Source organism: Gadus chalcogrammus, chromosome 18 (genome assembly GCF_026213295.1).
Source record: "Gadus chalcogrammus isolate NIFS_2021 chromosome 18, NIFS_Gcha_1.0, whole genome shotgun sequence".
NCBI classification, from domain to species: domain Eukaryota; kingdom Metazoa; phylum Chordata; class Actinopteri; order Gadiformes; family Gadidae; genus Gadus; species Gadus chalcogrammus.
In genome coordinates this window covers 19,978,199-19,995,001 of record NC_079429.1, presented here as the reverse complement: position 1 = coordinate 19,995,001, position 16,803 = coordinate 19,978,199, and the positions used below count along the sequence as shown (strand labels likewise).

The following is a 16,803-nucleotide window of genomic DNA, read 5'->3' as shown; positions in this document are numbered from 1 at the left end:
GTCACCAAGAATCTCAGCTCCTCCCCTTACTCTGCCTGGCCCGCCCAGAGACGTTGGCCCGCCAATGAGACTCGACCGTGCGAGCGCCACGTGTGTGTGTGTGTGTGTGTGTGTGTGTGTGTGTGTGTGTGTGTGTGTGTGTGAATACACACACTGTAACGCAAGTGTTTCTTGTCGGTTCTTTGACGTGTCTTGTATTTCCACAACGAGACTCGTATTGGGAGTTATCTGAGCCATGGTTGAGTAGGAATTGGGGGAAAGGAACTTTAGCTTTGACTCGCTGAAGTACATGAACTGCGACATGCCGCCGGTTGCCGCGAGGCACCATCGCCCGGCAGCGGGCAGTCGGCAGCGGGCAGCGCGCGGTTCAGTCGACTTCAGGTTAATGTGAAAGTGGAAGAACCAGAGACGTCGCAGAACCCGACGAAGTCGTTTGTGATTCATAATATCGTCTGGAGGCGCACACAGCTTTTGGCCGTGATAATATGTATGAAATGATATAGATTTCTATGTATTATATGATATTATTTAGATATAGAGCTCCAGTACTGTAATTCAATTAAATTAAATTAAAAAAAACGTTATTTGTCCCCAGGGGGCAATTGAGGCAATTGTAACGCAAGTGTTGTACACTTCCTTGTTATTTGGATAACCGTTCTGCTTTTGTTGTTATGGCGCATAACACGTCGGACTCTCGTCTCTGGTATTTCTACAACGAGACTCACATTGGGGGTTATCTCAGCCAAGGTTGAGAATGAATTGGGGGGAAGGAACTTTGGCTTTGACTCCCTCAAGAACATGAACCACGACATGGAGGAGAAAGGGATTGTTGGCGGCGAATGTCTCCGCTTGAGCCCCGCTGAGGGACCACCGCCGGAGGCGGAGGTGCCTAAGCGCTGCCCGGCAACAATCTCTTTCTCCTCCTTGTCACGGTTGAGTCTACTTCACATTGATGAGGACGTTGAAGAACCAGGAACGTCGGAGAACCCAACGCGGTCGTTTGAGATTCATAATATCGGCTCACACAACTTTTGGCCGTGATAATATATATTATATGATATAGATATCTATGTAGGCTATATGATAATATTTAGATATAGAGCTCCAGGACTCCCGTGTGTTCTAGAATATTCACAGAACACAGCTAAAGGCTGTGTGCGCCTCGCCATTGCGATACATCCACTGTAAATAGAGCGCATGGTACCGTGGCTGCAAGCTGCTCAGGGCCACACCCCCACCCTCCTCCTTGACCCGCCTCGCTCCTTCTCATTTGCATTATAGTTACAGACACCAAAACAGCGCATTTGGGGGAAGCTCAATGTGCGACTGGCTCGGAGTGGCTGTAACTCTGCACCACGGCTGAATTTCGGGAAAGGCTTTGAATACTGTGTTAGTTGCCCACTAATACCTATATTAAAGAATACATAAAATAGCATGTCATGGGACCTTTAATATTTGTGTTAAATGGGTGTACATTGCTGATTATCCACATGATGGCGCTACATACATTCAGACGTTAGGCATTACTCTTGCACTCGCAGAGATTAATTGTTATTTAAATAGATTATAATATTTTATTCTCCAAATCAAACGTACTGACTCATTATTTGTTTATTTAGCTACCGATTTTTAACATTCAATATTTTACAGTCAAATTTGTAAATAAGGTTTGTAATAGACGGAGGCAGCCTTTAAAAGGACACTCAGATGATTCTAGGGCAGAATCAGGGTCATCTATAAAAGGTAGCCCTGCTAACCCTGGAAGATTAGTCAGATATAAAATGGTTTGAAGGCAAGAGAAGATGTGAAGGAGGCTTCAAGATACTACCTGAGACATTACATTTAATGCTGAGCTAAGCATAGATGGATGGATATGATTAAAATAAAAATGTATTGTTTGCAACTTGTTGCAAACAACGGTAGAGTTCGGGTTGATGTTCTTCATTTTCAGATCATTATAAAAAAGTTTTTTTTGGTCAGCATGCAAATTCAGATGGATGTAAAACATGCGTTTGGGGTGTGTTCACTAATTATGGTCCTTTAACATTATACATGCCTTTCATCAATTATTAATAGATCATATAAATACCTTTATATTTATTGGAATATTAGCAATAATAACAATACAAACAAGTAATGTAACTGCTTGTATTGGTAGCCCTCACATGCTGCAGAGACAAGCGACGAACCAGTTAAAGTAATGGATTATCCTCATCACACATGGGGTCCCTTTAATATGACGCCAGCAGGCTGCTGGTCGTTTAAGGCCAAGAGGGAATGGAACCAGACCCAGAGACTGACCTCATCCCAGATCCTGTGGCAGGCCAGTGTCCCGTCCTACTGCAATATTAAGCACCCTGGCTTTACTATTCTCAATTTATCTCCCCGTCTCTCTATCCACCTCTTTACCTTATTAATACTACTATTGATGTAACGCCTTCATTTCCCCTCAGGGCTGAATAGAGTAGCTATATTTACAGTAGCTTTATATAGAGTAAATATATAGCATTTATATATACTGTTCATGAGTTTATATATCTCCTCCACCATCTTTCTAGGTTAAAGAAAGCTTTTAATTGATACATACAGCTAAAGGTGGTTTATGTTATTTCTGCTGCTAGGGGTCTCTCAATCAAAATGGTAACAAAAGACTTAGTTTATAATGTTGTGACGTCGTATTTAAGTAAAATTTACGTTACTTTAGTCCGATTAATTCACTTAATGTCCTTTCATTCTAATGAAATAGCTTCCAGTAACCTTAGGTTAACTTGCTAACTTACCATTGGATGAGTCCACTAGCCATACAGCTGTAGATAATGTAATGTGGGCCCAGCGCCACCCCACATTTTAAATACTAAATGCTACTTTTCCCTTTGCATTAGACTTTTATATGACGTATACGTATGTATGTTTTACGTCTGCTAAGCTAGAAAAATCGAAGTCCGAGCCCCAGGTAGTATTCGCGCCCACTGAGAATGCCCCTTATTCTATTCCCTTTAGGGGCTAAAGAGAATAGGACGCTATTGTATGATACATAATTGATTTAGAGTCAAATAAGCTTTAAATCATGTCTCGTGACCAACATGAACATAGAAAAAGGTTGATGAAAGTGTCACAAGACAACTATCCTGGTATGTTGCTAGGACCCTGAAGAACGTGTGGAAAGCTGCTAATCCAAACCTATCCACCAGACGTCCAGTGTTAGATAAACCTGATCATTGAGTCCTTCGCGTGTCCGTGCCGCGCTGTGCAGCATAAACTCAGTGGTTCAGATTGGACAGTCAACTACATTGTCAACCACTGCCTTTCCACCGTTTTACTGAACAGAATGTTTTCAGCAACATTTTAAGACACAAGGACTTGTTGCTCTGTCAAATAGCTAAGCAGCACTTTAAGCCATTTCAAATAGAAGGGAAAAAATCATGAGTTAGGTCCAATTGTCAGCATTTGATTCCAGATATACGAGTCATCGTGACGAGGAACTGGTGCTGGGTTCTTCCCATTGGCTGTTGCCACCTTAATCGCTGATTACAGTCCCAGACCCCCCCCAGTACACGCGGGCCGACAATATCAAACTGGATATAAAGAATCTGTGCCTTCCGGACTATGGGGTCCAGTGAAACCGCATGCCACCCACACCACACAGGAATCTAACCTCAGCCTTGAACCACTGAGAGAGTAGGGGAGGGCGTCAGTGGTTCAATGCTGAGGTTTGATTCCCGTGTGGCATGCGGTTTCACTGGACCCCATAGTCCGGAAGGCACAGATTCTTTATTTAGAAATAATAATATAATATATGATTCTTTATTTCTTTGTTTCCTCCTCGACTCTCATGATGGCCGGTTTGGGCCTAGTGCAGGGGTGCCCACACTCTTTCGACCTGTGAGCGTCTTTCAAAATGCTGTACCTGCCTAAAAAATGCTAAAAATATATTTATTTATATATACTGAGTACATACACTGATGACTTGCAATGAATGGAGTCAGCCACGGTTGCATAGTCTGGTCAGTAGCTGCTGGTAGCTATTCTCAAGCTTCCAAATGACAGTTGGTCGTGCTCATCAGTCATGGTGGAATGGCATTTAGACTTAATGTGGGAAAAGGCTGACATAAAAGTAGAGCCAAATAATGCAGTCAAGGAGGTAGCACATTTCGTCATGTTTGTATACTTTTCCTTTATGAGTAAGTTCCGAAATTGTCCATGAGCCCTGATATTAAGCTCAATATCAGCTGGTACTGTCAAAATCTCACCCTTCACTGCAGACGGCTTCAGGTGAAACAGTGCTGCAATTTTTGATGAGAGTAAAAAATTGCTTTACCACTACAGTATCCTGCCCCATGCTCGGATGTGTCCCTATGAGGACACACAGTGCTACAGTAGCCTAGCCGAGGACACCCAGCACATCACAGGCCATCTGCAGACTTCCAGACACCCCGTGCTGGACCAGACTGAATCCACCCAACCACTGTGGAGGCTTGACTGTGGCCACAGCAAGAAACTCTACCGGTATACTTGAAATAAGTTATTCATACTGATCACTGATGGCTGTTGGCATTTTGTGTGTCTGTTGATGGTTCCTAACGTCCTGATGGTTCCTAACGTCCTGGGGGTGTCTGTTCTGAAACGTATGAACTCTGAAATCAACAGTGTTACCACCCTCAAACGGATTACCACATTCCCAAACGAGAAGCCATGGATTAACAGAGAGGTCCTACTCCTATTGAAGGCACGTGACATCGCCTTCAGTTCAGGTGATGCTCGGGCCTATAGCTCATCCAGGGCTAACCTGAAGAGAGGCATCAAAGCGGGCAGGCACTGCTACAAGCTGAGGATCGAGGAGCACTTTAAGAGCAACTCTGACCCCCGACGCATGTGGCAGGGCATCCAGGCCATTACGGATTACAAACCGGCCAACATCTCCCCCCCATCCAGTGACGCCTCCCTTCCTGATGAGCTTAACCACTTTTATGGACGCTTTGATAGGGAAAACAGGGAGGTGGCCATCAAGGCTGTGCTCCCTGCAGACCACCAGCCCCTCACTCTCTCCCCCATCGACGTGTGTGCAGCACTGAGCAGGACTAATGCACGGAAGGCTGCTGGACCTGAAGGTATCCCCGGACGGGTTCTCAGGGCCTGTGCTGTGCAGCTGACTGAGGTCTGGACTGACATTTTCAACCTGTCACTAGCCCAAGCAGTTGTCCCCGTGTGCCTCAAAACCACCTCCATCGTTCCGGTGCCAAAACACTCCACTGCAGCGAGCCTGAATGACTTCCGCCCAGTTGCACTTACCCCCATCATCTCAAAGTGCTTCTAGAGGCTGGTCCTGGCTCACCTCAAAACCTGCCTGCCACCCACACTGGACCCTTTCCAATTCGCCTACCGCCAGAACAGGAGCACAGAGGATGCCATCTCCACAGCACTCCACTCCGCCCTCTCCCACCTTGACAACAACAACACCTATGTCAGAATGTGTTCAACACCATCATCCCCTCCAAACTGATCACCAAGCTTACTGATCTGGGCATCAACACCTCCCTCTGCACCTGGATACAGGACTTCCTAACCAACAGACCACAGTCTGTCAGGTTGGATAACAACACTTCCTCAACCCTCACCCTGAACACTGGCTTTCCACAGGGCTGTGTGCTGAGCCCCCTCCTCTACTCCCTCTTCACCTACGACTGTACAACTATACATGGTTCCAATACGATTGTCAAGTTTGCAGACGACACTACGGTGATTGGTCTGATCAGCAACAACGATGAGACGGCCTATAGGGAGGAGGTCCAGCACCTAACTGCATGGTGCGCCAACAACAACCTGGCTCTCAACACTAAGAAGACGAAAGAGCTCATAGTGGACTTCAGGAAGTCTAGAGGTGGCACACACACCCCCATCCGTATCAACGGGACGGAGGTTGAGCGTGTCACCAGCTATAGGTTCCTGGGTGTCCACATCTCAGAGGACCTCTCTTGGACCCTCAACACCTCTACACTGATCAAAAAGGCTCACCAGCGTCTCTTCTTCTTGAGGAAATTAAAAAAGGCCAATCTGTCTCCTCAGATCCTGGTGAACTTCTACCGCTGCATCATCGAGAGCATCCTTACCAACTGTGTCACAGTATGGTATGGCAACTGCTCTGTCTCTGACCAGAAAGCAGAGGGTGGTGAAAACTGTGCAACGCATCATCGGTTCCTCACCCCCCCCCCCACAATTATCCCTCTACTTGAATGTACATATCCCCTGTATCAACACCCATAGTACTCTATTTTATTATACAATATTTATATTTACTGCACTTATTGTACCTCTATGCTGCTCTGATACTGTATAATTCATGTACAAACTGCACTTTACTGCTCTTTTGCACTTCTGGTTGGTCACAAAACCTAATTTCGTTGTACTCTGCACAATGACAATAAAGGGAATCCAATCCAATATAACACGCATGCACACGCACACACAGGCCTCACAATGCTATTGAGGTCTGAGTCGTAGCTCCCTCTGTGATGGGCGGTGCTGGCGGTGTTGGCCGTGATGGTGGTGGCGGAGGTCACCGCCCCCCCCAGGGGCTCCAGACCCTCCTCGTCCCACATGTACGTTCCCCCAGAACCACAGCTGTCCGAGGGGGACAGGTCCAGAGACGACCCGCCCTGGTGGATGAGGACCACAGAGAAGCAGAAACCAGAGAGATCAGCCCAGGAGGTTGGTTTAAGACATGGAGGTAGCAAGGACTTGAAAAATTAAAACATGTTCATTATTATATCTTCTAGTTTTGCATTCCTTACTTTGACGTAAAATACATTCTTGAATAACTTTATTATCATAAAAATATTTTTTTAATTCCTTATTATTTAAACAATTGTTAATAGCTAGATATTATATCTAATAGATATTAGACATAATATTCGTTCCACGTTATAACCCACTTTGGCATTGTCACTCTCCCATTACTGTTTCTATTCATCCCTGCATTCATTATTGATGAGCTATGGAAACAGGAACCCTGGCCTGTGATTGGTTGAAGGAGGCTGGGGGCGGGCCGTCTTTACCTGTTCCTGATAGTCTTGTTGGCTGGTCCTCCTCTGCCTGGTTAACCTGCTCAAATGGTAATCCTCTGGGTCACCTGGTGGGGGGGGGTCTAATAAGTCAGTCATTGCTCATTCATAACACTCCGCCTCCTTGACGATATGGAACAAGTCGGGGCAATATTTAGTATTTTAGTTTGTATCAATGCTAGATCTTGATATAACTGAGCAGGGTTGGCTTGAACTAGTCAATTTTAAAGTTCAGAAATAATGTCATTCTTTTGAACTTGGCTAATAAATAGATACCTGGTTTAGTGGGGTGTATGTCTAAAGAGTGTTCTATTGAATCATTATCAAGATGCTTCCTCCACAGCAACTTAGTAAATTCAGAGACGTGTCATTGGAAGAAAAACCAGACACTCAAACAAGGGATTGATCCTGGTCCAAATATTGACCTAAATGCATATTGTTTTAAAACCGTAGGACTATTACGTGGGCTATTATTATTAGCCGTTTGATTGACATGAATTTCTTAAGTCATGTCAACCAAACATTACGACTTCACCCCCCCAAATAAGATTGTAGCAAGTGTGAGTGAGAGAGCAAAAGAATTAACAGCAATATAGCCCCGCCCGTTAATTAAGAGATGGTCTACCAGAAGTAAGTCACAAAACATATTTTCGGTTGTAGGTAACAAGGTGGAAATCAGGCGCAGGGAATCCTACTCAAAGAGGTAGGTTAGGCTTGGGGCGTTGGGGGACCAAACCCAGCTGCTCTTCACTCACCACTGAGCCTCACGTCGCTCCAGTCGATGCTGTCCCCGAGGAAGCTGGGCATCCCTGACATCCTCGTCTCATCGCTGCTACAGAGGACTTTCACATCATGTGTTCTGGACTCCGATTGGTTCATGGCCATGTCCTCTCCACCGTCATTGGTGGAGAGAAGCAGGATTCCAACACCACCGTTTCCTAGGAAGAGCAAGTGGATGGATATTGTTAGTTGTTTTGTCTGAATATGAATCATTTCAGGTTTGAGGGACAGTTTTTCTGGTTCTCTAAAAGGGCGCTTAACTTGTTTACTATTTCATGTGGAGGGTTGTCTCAGCATTGAGACTCAAAGAAAGATCATATGTGTTTGTATGATTGAATCGTATTTAAGATTTATTTTCTACATTTGTGATGTTTGCTGTTATAAGGTCCATTTTCAGAACCGATGGACATTTATAAAGAACTATAAAATTGAAACTACTACAGCTAGAACTACACCTTAGTAAATGTTATGGCATCTTGAAAAGACCTTTACCACATGTTTCAACTGAAGGCCATGGTTGCCCTTGGCAACCCTTTTTCCGTTATTTACCAGTCCCCTGAAATCCATGCCGATTATTTAGAGAATGCTGTTCGTTCATACCGAGGTTATCAAAGTCGTCCATGTACTCCTGGCTGGTGTCGTTGTGTCGCTCCAGGGAGGAGGTGGACGACAGGGACATGTCCTCCAGCGTCTCCCCCAGGAGGGAGACCTCGCCGTGGGACACCCGCTCCACCGCCTCAGGGGTGCTGCCTGGTACCAGAGGAACACCGACACGTTGGTGTGTTTCAATGGGTTTACAATGTGGGTCAAGTACATGAAGGGGACGGATGTTACAACACAGAAAGACCACCCGGGAGAATGTATCCAACATATGAGACTAAGAGCTAGACTCTACTAGACTCAGCAAAGACATGGGTAGCCCCAGTCGGGATATAACCCCAACCCTTGCATTATTAATGCCACACTCTTATCCATTGAGTTAAAGAGGAACGCTATTCGCAAAAGACTCAAGACTCACCTGTTCAGAGTTCAACTAGACTCTGCATAGCCACCCCTTCCCACCCCTCCTACACATTTATTGTATGTTGTACGCCCTGGCACAAAAAAAATAAAAAATAAAGTACCTTGTTGTTTAGCGATTTATCCTAGCTATCTGTGTTGCATACAGGGAATGGGTTAACCCAGCAGTTGTTGGTGCTTGGCACTTCTATAAACAACCTTCCTGTACCGACAGCGGTAAATTGTTGTTTTTGTACAATGTCCTTCTGACATTGTACTTAATGTCCAATGTACTTTGGATGTGTGTCTGAGATGACCTTAATGTAAATATAAATGTATACCAGGTAGAATATATGGCAAAAAGATAGTTGTGCATTGCATCATCTATGCATAAATGAATGCCATGTTCAAATCTACAAATAAAGGGGTTGACAACCTCCAGGATAACGTTATGAGATTAACATATCATACCGGGGCTGTTCTCCGTGGTGGAGGGCGTGACCGAGGGCGACTCCAGAGAGTTCCTACGTGCTTCCGCTCCCTGGACTTCCACTTCCTGACTGTGGTGTTGTGCTCCGGGGGCCGGTGTGACGCGGAGTGGGCGGGGTTGCCTGATGAGCGACGGCCGCGAGCGGTGGGCTCCGAGGGCGTTGTAGGACAGGTGAGTGCTGGGCAGGAGGGGCTTCTTCAGGTGGGAGACCGGGAGGAGGCCTTTGGCTCCCCCGAGACCCACCACACCGTCTGCGTCCCCCCAAGGGGCGTGCTTGGCCAGGGGGGACCGGCCCCCCGGGGCCTTTGGGAGGAGCAGCAGCCGGGAGGAGGGCGGGGTCGGTGGCGGCTCCTTGGAGCCCCGCTCGGCGGCCCTGTTGAGGGAGTATGAACGCGTGATCCTGGAGGAGGCCGGCGCGGCCGACAGCGCGGCAGGCAGCGTGGACCAGGGCTGCTTCTGCACCTGGTTCAGGCTCCGGGAGCGAAGACGGTCCTTTTCCGACAGCAGGCGGACGGACGGGCCGCCCCCGCCGAGACCCCCGGTCCTCAGGCTGTCGCTGGACTGCGAGCGGCCGGCCGGCTGCTTGCTGAGGAGGGGGGAGCCCGACCGAGAGCTGGGCCGCGAGCCCCCCGGCCCGCCGGAGCCGGACGAGCTGGCGCGCTGGCGGAGGGCCCCGAACCGCTGGGCGGGGCCGTTGAGGTTTGGTCTGGTCCCGTTGGTGAGGCCCGGCACAGCCTTCTGGCCCGGTCGGGTGCCGCCGGCTCCGCCCTTTACAGCAGGGAGGAGTTTAGGGCCCAATGGTGGCGAGGACGCTGAAGCTGCTCCCAAACCAAAAACGCGCACTTTAGAGGCAACTGTCGTCGGCGCCGTGGTTACCGGGGGGTTGGGTTTCTTGAGCCAGCGCTGCGTTGTCGACGGCGACGGCTGCTGTTGCGCTGGCGGGAGTTGGAGCTGTTGGCACGGAGTGACGACGTCACTCTGGGCCACGGCCCCGATCTTCCTACCTGGCACGCCCGCCCTGTTGACCCCCACCTTTCCTCTTTTGGTCCAACTTATGGAGAGAGGGGCGGGCATGCCGAGCAAACCATTGTTCTTGACCAGGCCCCCTGTGACGGCGGTGGAGACGGTGTTTGGGGGCTGGTGGTTTGATCCGTTGGTGAGGGGTGCAGAGAGGTCGACCCCGCCCATCGGGGTCCCACCTGGAGCTGTAGCAGTAGGGACGCTCTGAGGGTTGCTGGCCTGGGGCACTCCGGAGGAGGAGGGCCGGAAGCCAAACTTGGGCAGCCGGGAGACCATGGTGGGCATGGCGGGAGGGGCGAGGAGAGCTGAAGGAGAGGCCGACATCAGACCCCGCCAACGTTACCATGGAGACACTGAGTCGGAGACTCTGGATGAAGAGGAAGAGGAAGAGGTAGGGAGGGAGGGAGGTATTGAACCAAGGGAAAAACAGCAAATACATATATAAGGACTTTGGTCACACTCAAAAGAATAAGAAAATTAGATTTGAAATCGGTTCTGAAAGACCTGTAGAGATCAATCATAACTTGCATCCCGAGGGAATACACCTTTTTTTTACGCAAAGCGTTTCTTTGCGTAAAAAGGATAATAGCTCGTAATGAATGGAATGCAGAATACACCTCATTACTGAATATAGGAATCCTGAAATACTGGTATGGTTCTCTGAGAACAGGTGTGGTCCCCTTGGAAGTAGAACGGAAGGTAGATAAGACACGCATTCCTGGTTTACTTTTTATACCAGTCTACAATTCACTTTTTAAATATAAGTGGTATTTTATATAGTATTCATCTTTTTCCCATACTACGTTACTGGCAAACCCAATAATTCCCCAACACTGTACAGTTCCACAATGATTTAATAATCCCTTTTTATATATTTGGGCTGCAATCAAAACCTCCTCTGGTGTGAGTGTATGCGTGCATGCATGCATGCGTGCACTGTGAGTCAGAAGTTGTACAAGCCAACCACAGAGTCTTGGATTGTCTCTCACACACACACACACACACACACACACACACACACACACACACACACACACACACACACACACACACACACACACACACACACACACACACACACACACACACACACACACACACACACACCCCTTTAGGAAAGTCCTTGGTCCATAATGACTTGAATACTTTCCACCAGACAGCAGCAGTAGATCCACATCTCATGGTATTCAGGTGTTGATAGTCTGGGTACGTCCAAGCCACACCCATATCACTGTCATCCCATACAGTCATCACAAATCCTGCTCCCACACACACTGTGCCTGACCGTCAGCTATAATGTAGGTGTTTCACTGTACATAGCATGGTCTGATTCGGCTTTCGCACCCACATTAAAACAATCTGGTCAATGACCTGTCTTTGAGTACCGTAATAACAAATCTTCTTTTTCAATTATGAATGCATTGTGAACAAATGATGGTGGCCTTTTTGTGCTGAAAGCCACCATACAGAGTAGGTCTGTTCATTTGGTCAGGAGCAGCTATAATGCCTCCTTCATGACCAATACAATTATTAAATTATTAAAACAAAGATAAAAACAAAATCTAGAAATAAAAAGGCATCAACTCAAGGCCTGCCCTCCAGCTTTGACACATGATGAGGAGAAGATTGAGGATATGAAAATAAAACATAAATAGACACAGTTCACTGCATCAGATTATCACACGGCAATCATCAGTTTTCCACAACCAACACTTGTGATCATACAACATGGAGTCTGTGTGTCACGAGAAGAAACTGATCAGAAGACCAGACACGCCTAGAGGCAATTAACAAAGAGCTAATTTATCAAAAATGGAATCAATTCCATGTGAGAAATAGGCAACTGGATGAAGAATTACAGAGGGATGATGGATGATGCTGTAAAACTTGATAAACGAATCAACTTCGTCAACATCAAGTTAAGTCCTTTGAAAGGAAGCCCTTGATTATGATAGGCTGGTGGTCTGTCCGTTGGTCTGCTTTGCATATCCATTGAGTCAGGGTAGGGAGTTCAGTTCTACTGCTTTCAAGAACACTCAGAACTCGGAAAAAACAGCTTTATTTAAAATGTATTGAACAGTTGTCAAACTCGGAATAACAAGATTTTAATTGTGGTATAAGTCATTGTAACCACTCCAACCCTACATTTCACCTCATATATACAGGTGCATCTCAGTGAATTTGAATATTGTGGCGAATGTACTTAGTGAAACTCATATACTATATAGATTCATTACACCCAAAGTGAAATATTGCAAGCCTTTATTTGTATTAATCTCGATGATGGGGCTTACAGCTCATGAAAACCCCAAATTCACTATCTCAGACAATTTGAATAATGCGAAAAAAATATCTAAATTGTAGACTCAAGGTGTCACACCCAAACAGCTAATTATCTCAAAATGCGTCTTCTTTTATAGTCTCTCATTAACCCTATTAACCCTTAAAACATGATATGGGATCCTTAAGCAATAGAAAGACTACATGGATCCATCTGGCTCTCAATGACCCACACCAGTCTCCTTACACAATGGCAATGTGATAGATCATTTCTATGCGTTTTTTTGTCTGGATTATTTGTAGATTGTGATTTCATTTTACGAATTACAGACAATGTTTTTGGTTATTATTGGCTTTGTTGCAATGGTGAATGCTAGTGTTCTTGCGTGCTGATCCTGCCATGTTCAATAATCAATCACTATTGTTGACCGAACACTGATGTTATTATTTAAAGATGCCGGGTGTCGGGTGTCAGGCTCCGACATCTCGCTCATCATGACTCGTCCAGTAGCGTCTTTCTCTGGCCAATCAGTGGCCAGCAGCTAGTTTGCGTCACACAAAAGTATCAGATCAGCTCTCTTGGAACCTCGGAGATGAGACAAAAAAAAAAGTACAACGTACCAGGTACCTCATTTTGGTGATCGAAACGCAAAAAAAGGCGGGCTAAGTCGAGGCGAGTTGAGCTGGTACTGTCGGTGGAAAAGGGCCATTATATCCACCTTATGCAAGTGCTTGATCCATTATAAATGCTTGCCTGTGTTATTTTCCAGCAGCACATAGGGGGACATTCTGGGCCCATTTCACAAAGATAAGCCCTACTTTGCATTCCTGGGGAGAGAGCGAGCGGTATGAAGGAAATCATGTGTACAATAACTTGGATGAAATGTGCAAGTATAACACAACAGACACACACAATGTTTGTGCTGCGTTACCGTCCTCTGTGTTAATGGACTGGTAAAATGTATGTGACTGCCTAAGAAGTAAACTGCATCATGGGATACAAACTACACCTGGACCCCAAGAACGGTTGCATACAAGCAAAGTGAGCATTTGACTAGCAAAGCAAACATAAATTTAAAAGAATTTGAATATAATTAAATAGAAAAATGGGAACATTCTCAAGATGCAGACAGAATTGAACATCAGTAGAATCTCCAGGTTGGTAAGGGGCAGGCACGTGCAGAGGGGGGGGGCTATGGGTGCCCGAGCCCCTGCCCTTTTCCCTCTGAAGGACCAAAGTGCCCTTTTGAGTGGTCATTTACATTTTCAATGCTTTGTAAAATTACACATGAACAATTAAACATTAACATGTGAATCAATTATTCGAGAATAAAAATGTCTAAAAGTAATAATCGAGAAGTAAAGTTTGTACTTTGTAGCCTCGTTTACCGGCGCTCAGTGCGCAGCTGCCGCTGGGTGACGTCATAGGCTATCAACGTGACTTTTCACCTTTGCCTGCCTGCGCGATGCGCTTGTTGTTTTAAGAGACGGTACAATGCAGGGTAAGATCACTACAGAGTCAGACACAGACAGTTGTTTCCAAAACCATTAAGTTGATAATGCTAAATAAACTGTAACAGTTATCTCGTTTTGTAGCGTCATTTTGAAGTATAGGCCTATGTTTGCCAGCAAAAGCTTTTCAACAAGCATTGTTTTAACTGACTGTGACTGGCTGGCTACCACTCGATTTATTTTCTATAGCCTACCAGCAAACCTATCTGGGAAACCTTTTGAAATTGCAAAGGGAAAGCATACATTGTTATATTGAATCTGTATAGGCTACTCTGTAGTAACTACGTGGCCACATGACATGGCCAGTGGCGGTGGGTCAATAGAGGGCGCCAGGGCGCTGTCACACCATATTTGTACCGGGTGCCAAATTTGTACCGGGCACGTCATCCGGTACAGACCCCCCACAGTAACAGACCCCCAGTCTATTACTGTGCCAAACCAAAAATTTTGATCACCAGCCGCCACTGGACATGACAAATCCGTTTCATGTCTACTCTGTCTCAGTGTCTCTGACAGTAGTGGTTTTTGCATGTGCCCTTTTTTGAATTTGAGCCCCTGCCCCTCAAAGGGTCGCTGCACGGCCCTGGTAAGGGGGGTGAGCTTGCAAGGGGCGGGATATGGCGTAGGTACTAAGTTTGCAAGAGAAAGGATAAGTGAAGCCGCTGTCACTCTAGTTTGTTTTGGTATGACCACAGCCATCATGGAGGCAGAACGGGCAAAACTCATCGCGATCATCTTAAATGTCACTGCAACGATGCATCATATATTCCGTTGCATCTACAACATCCGAAGCATCGATCGATGAAAGATTAGAGCATGAGTTGGAGACAAATAGAAGAAATTATGAAAAAGAAAGGCGTCGCGAACGACTGCGTTAGCGGAGAAAGAGAGCGTATTTTTTTGCTTAATTTCACATATAACAAACACTGGGACAAATTATTGATTTCATGGAGTGGAAGGCCGGGACCCTATAATGTTCAGCTAACTGTTAAAATAATAATGTATATAATAATAATAATAAAATAAACATTTTCTATATACACGTGCAGCTGTGAACTCATGCATTGTAATTTATTGTATGATGTGTACTTTAGGGTTATGATATCACCTATCTTTTAGCGTTCACCACGAATGACTCTGAAAAGCAGTGCCAAAATGTAAATATTTTTTAACCTTTCAGCAAACAAAAGACAACAGGCTGATTATTATTAAGGGTGCCACTCAATGACATGCAAATGGTGTGAGTAATAGATTTTCGACTCCTCATTCACATATAAGGTAATTTAGATTCCAACAGAGTAAATACTACCTCAGGCGTAGTATTACCCCATAGTACAGAGCTAGATTTTCAGGGTACAAATTTCAGGATATGTTGTTCAGCAGGTAACTCTAGCACTAGCTATAGCACTAGCTATGCAGATCATTTCATTTATCTTTAAGCATTGAAGAAATAACCTCATCTATGACTGAAAATAAAATGACTATTAGAGTTGCTGCACCTGAGTGTTCTAGAGGTTCCTGTTGAAAGGAACCTTACCGACAACACAGAGCCAAAGTCCACTGCTGTGAATGATGGTACATCCCAGAATGATTAGCAAAGACTTCCAACAACACGTTTACCAGGCACTCTCCCTAATGGAGTCTTCAAGAAATAGCAAGGCAACTCATTACCCAAGCACAATCTCAGCGTCAGACCACAGCCACTGCTGCCTCTCCAAAGCATGGACTGGAGATGGACCAGTGGAGACCTGGTCCTGGGTCAGGACTTTAGAAAGATGATGGACTGATTTGGGGATGACACAACAGTTTATTATTTTACTATTTTAAGACCAAAACGACTTACAGTGAATAAAGATACATCTAATTAACGAGCAAGTTATGGCATCGCCCTCAAGAAGGCCTAAAGGTAAACTGTACATGGGGGATCAAAACCAGTACCTTTGGGCTGATGGCAAACACAAAAGCCAATCCTCTATCCTGCTCCTTATGAACCAAAGTAAAATGTGTACTGGGAAAAATAATAATAAGCGACTGAACAAGTCAATTAAACAATGTGTCAAACATCTTCTTCATTGAATATTCATTTTTTAAACGCTACAAACACCAGGAAAAGGCCTTACACCCCCATGATACGATTATTTCTGTTGGAAATTGTTTTAAACTCAAGCCATCTCCTTGTCCACTCCTTGTCAGATTAACTGCTCATATATCCTTTATTATTTACAAAGAAAATAAAATCCACATTGACCTATGTGGAGAACTCAAGTAGGTCTATTTGCCCTGGTTACATTCCCAGTTGATGTCAATTGAATCCTGGTCGCTGAATTGGCCCTTTGCTAGTGCATTGATATTGTCTGACTAAATGAGTGACTAGGTTTAATCTATAGCCCTGAGAAACGGCTACTCTAAAACAAACAAGACACCACTAAGATGAGAGCAATATTCCAACTACCCATGTGTTGTTGATTGGGTTTCCTGTTTATTTGTCTAACCAACCAATTAGTTAGACGTAACACTAACACTAGGACTAAGAAGGACCTTGTCTAAAAGGAATACCTTGAAAGCCACCCTAAACCACAAAACCCTTTTAGGAGATGGACTAGGTCATTTTCCTCACAAAATTCACTGCAACAAATGGAACAGACTGTAAACAGCTTCCAGAAA

The 16,803-nt window shown here is 45.3% G+C and overlaps 1 protein-coding gene across 1 annotated transcript in view; it reads right to left on the bottom strand.

Annotated features, from left to right (window-relative positions):
* LOC130371137 (serine-rich coiled-coil domain-containing protein 2-like) overlaps nt 1–16,803 on the bottom strand; it is a 51,912-nt gene that overhangs the window by 24,569 nt on the left and 10,540 nt on the right. Inside the window, exons 3-7 of the mRNA XM_056576799.1 lie at nt 9,309–10,714; nt 8,439–8,588; nt 7,814–7,996; nt 7,053–7,126; nt 6,474–6,653 (exon numbers count right to left, since the gene is read on the bottom strand). Of these exons, the coding sequence (XP_056432774.1) occupies nt 6,474–6,653; nt 7,053–7,126; nt 7,814–7,996; nt 8,439–8,588; nt 9,309–10,671 (1,950 nt within the window). The 5' untranslated portion in view covers nt 10,672–10,714. The remainder of the gene's footprint in view (nt 1–6,473; nt 6,654–7,052; nt 7,127–7,813; nt 7,997–8,438; nt 8,589–9,308; nt 10,715–16,803) is intronic.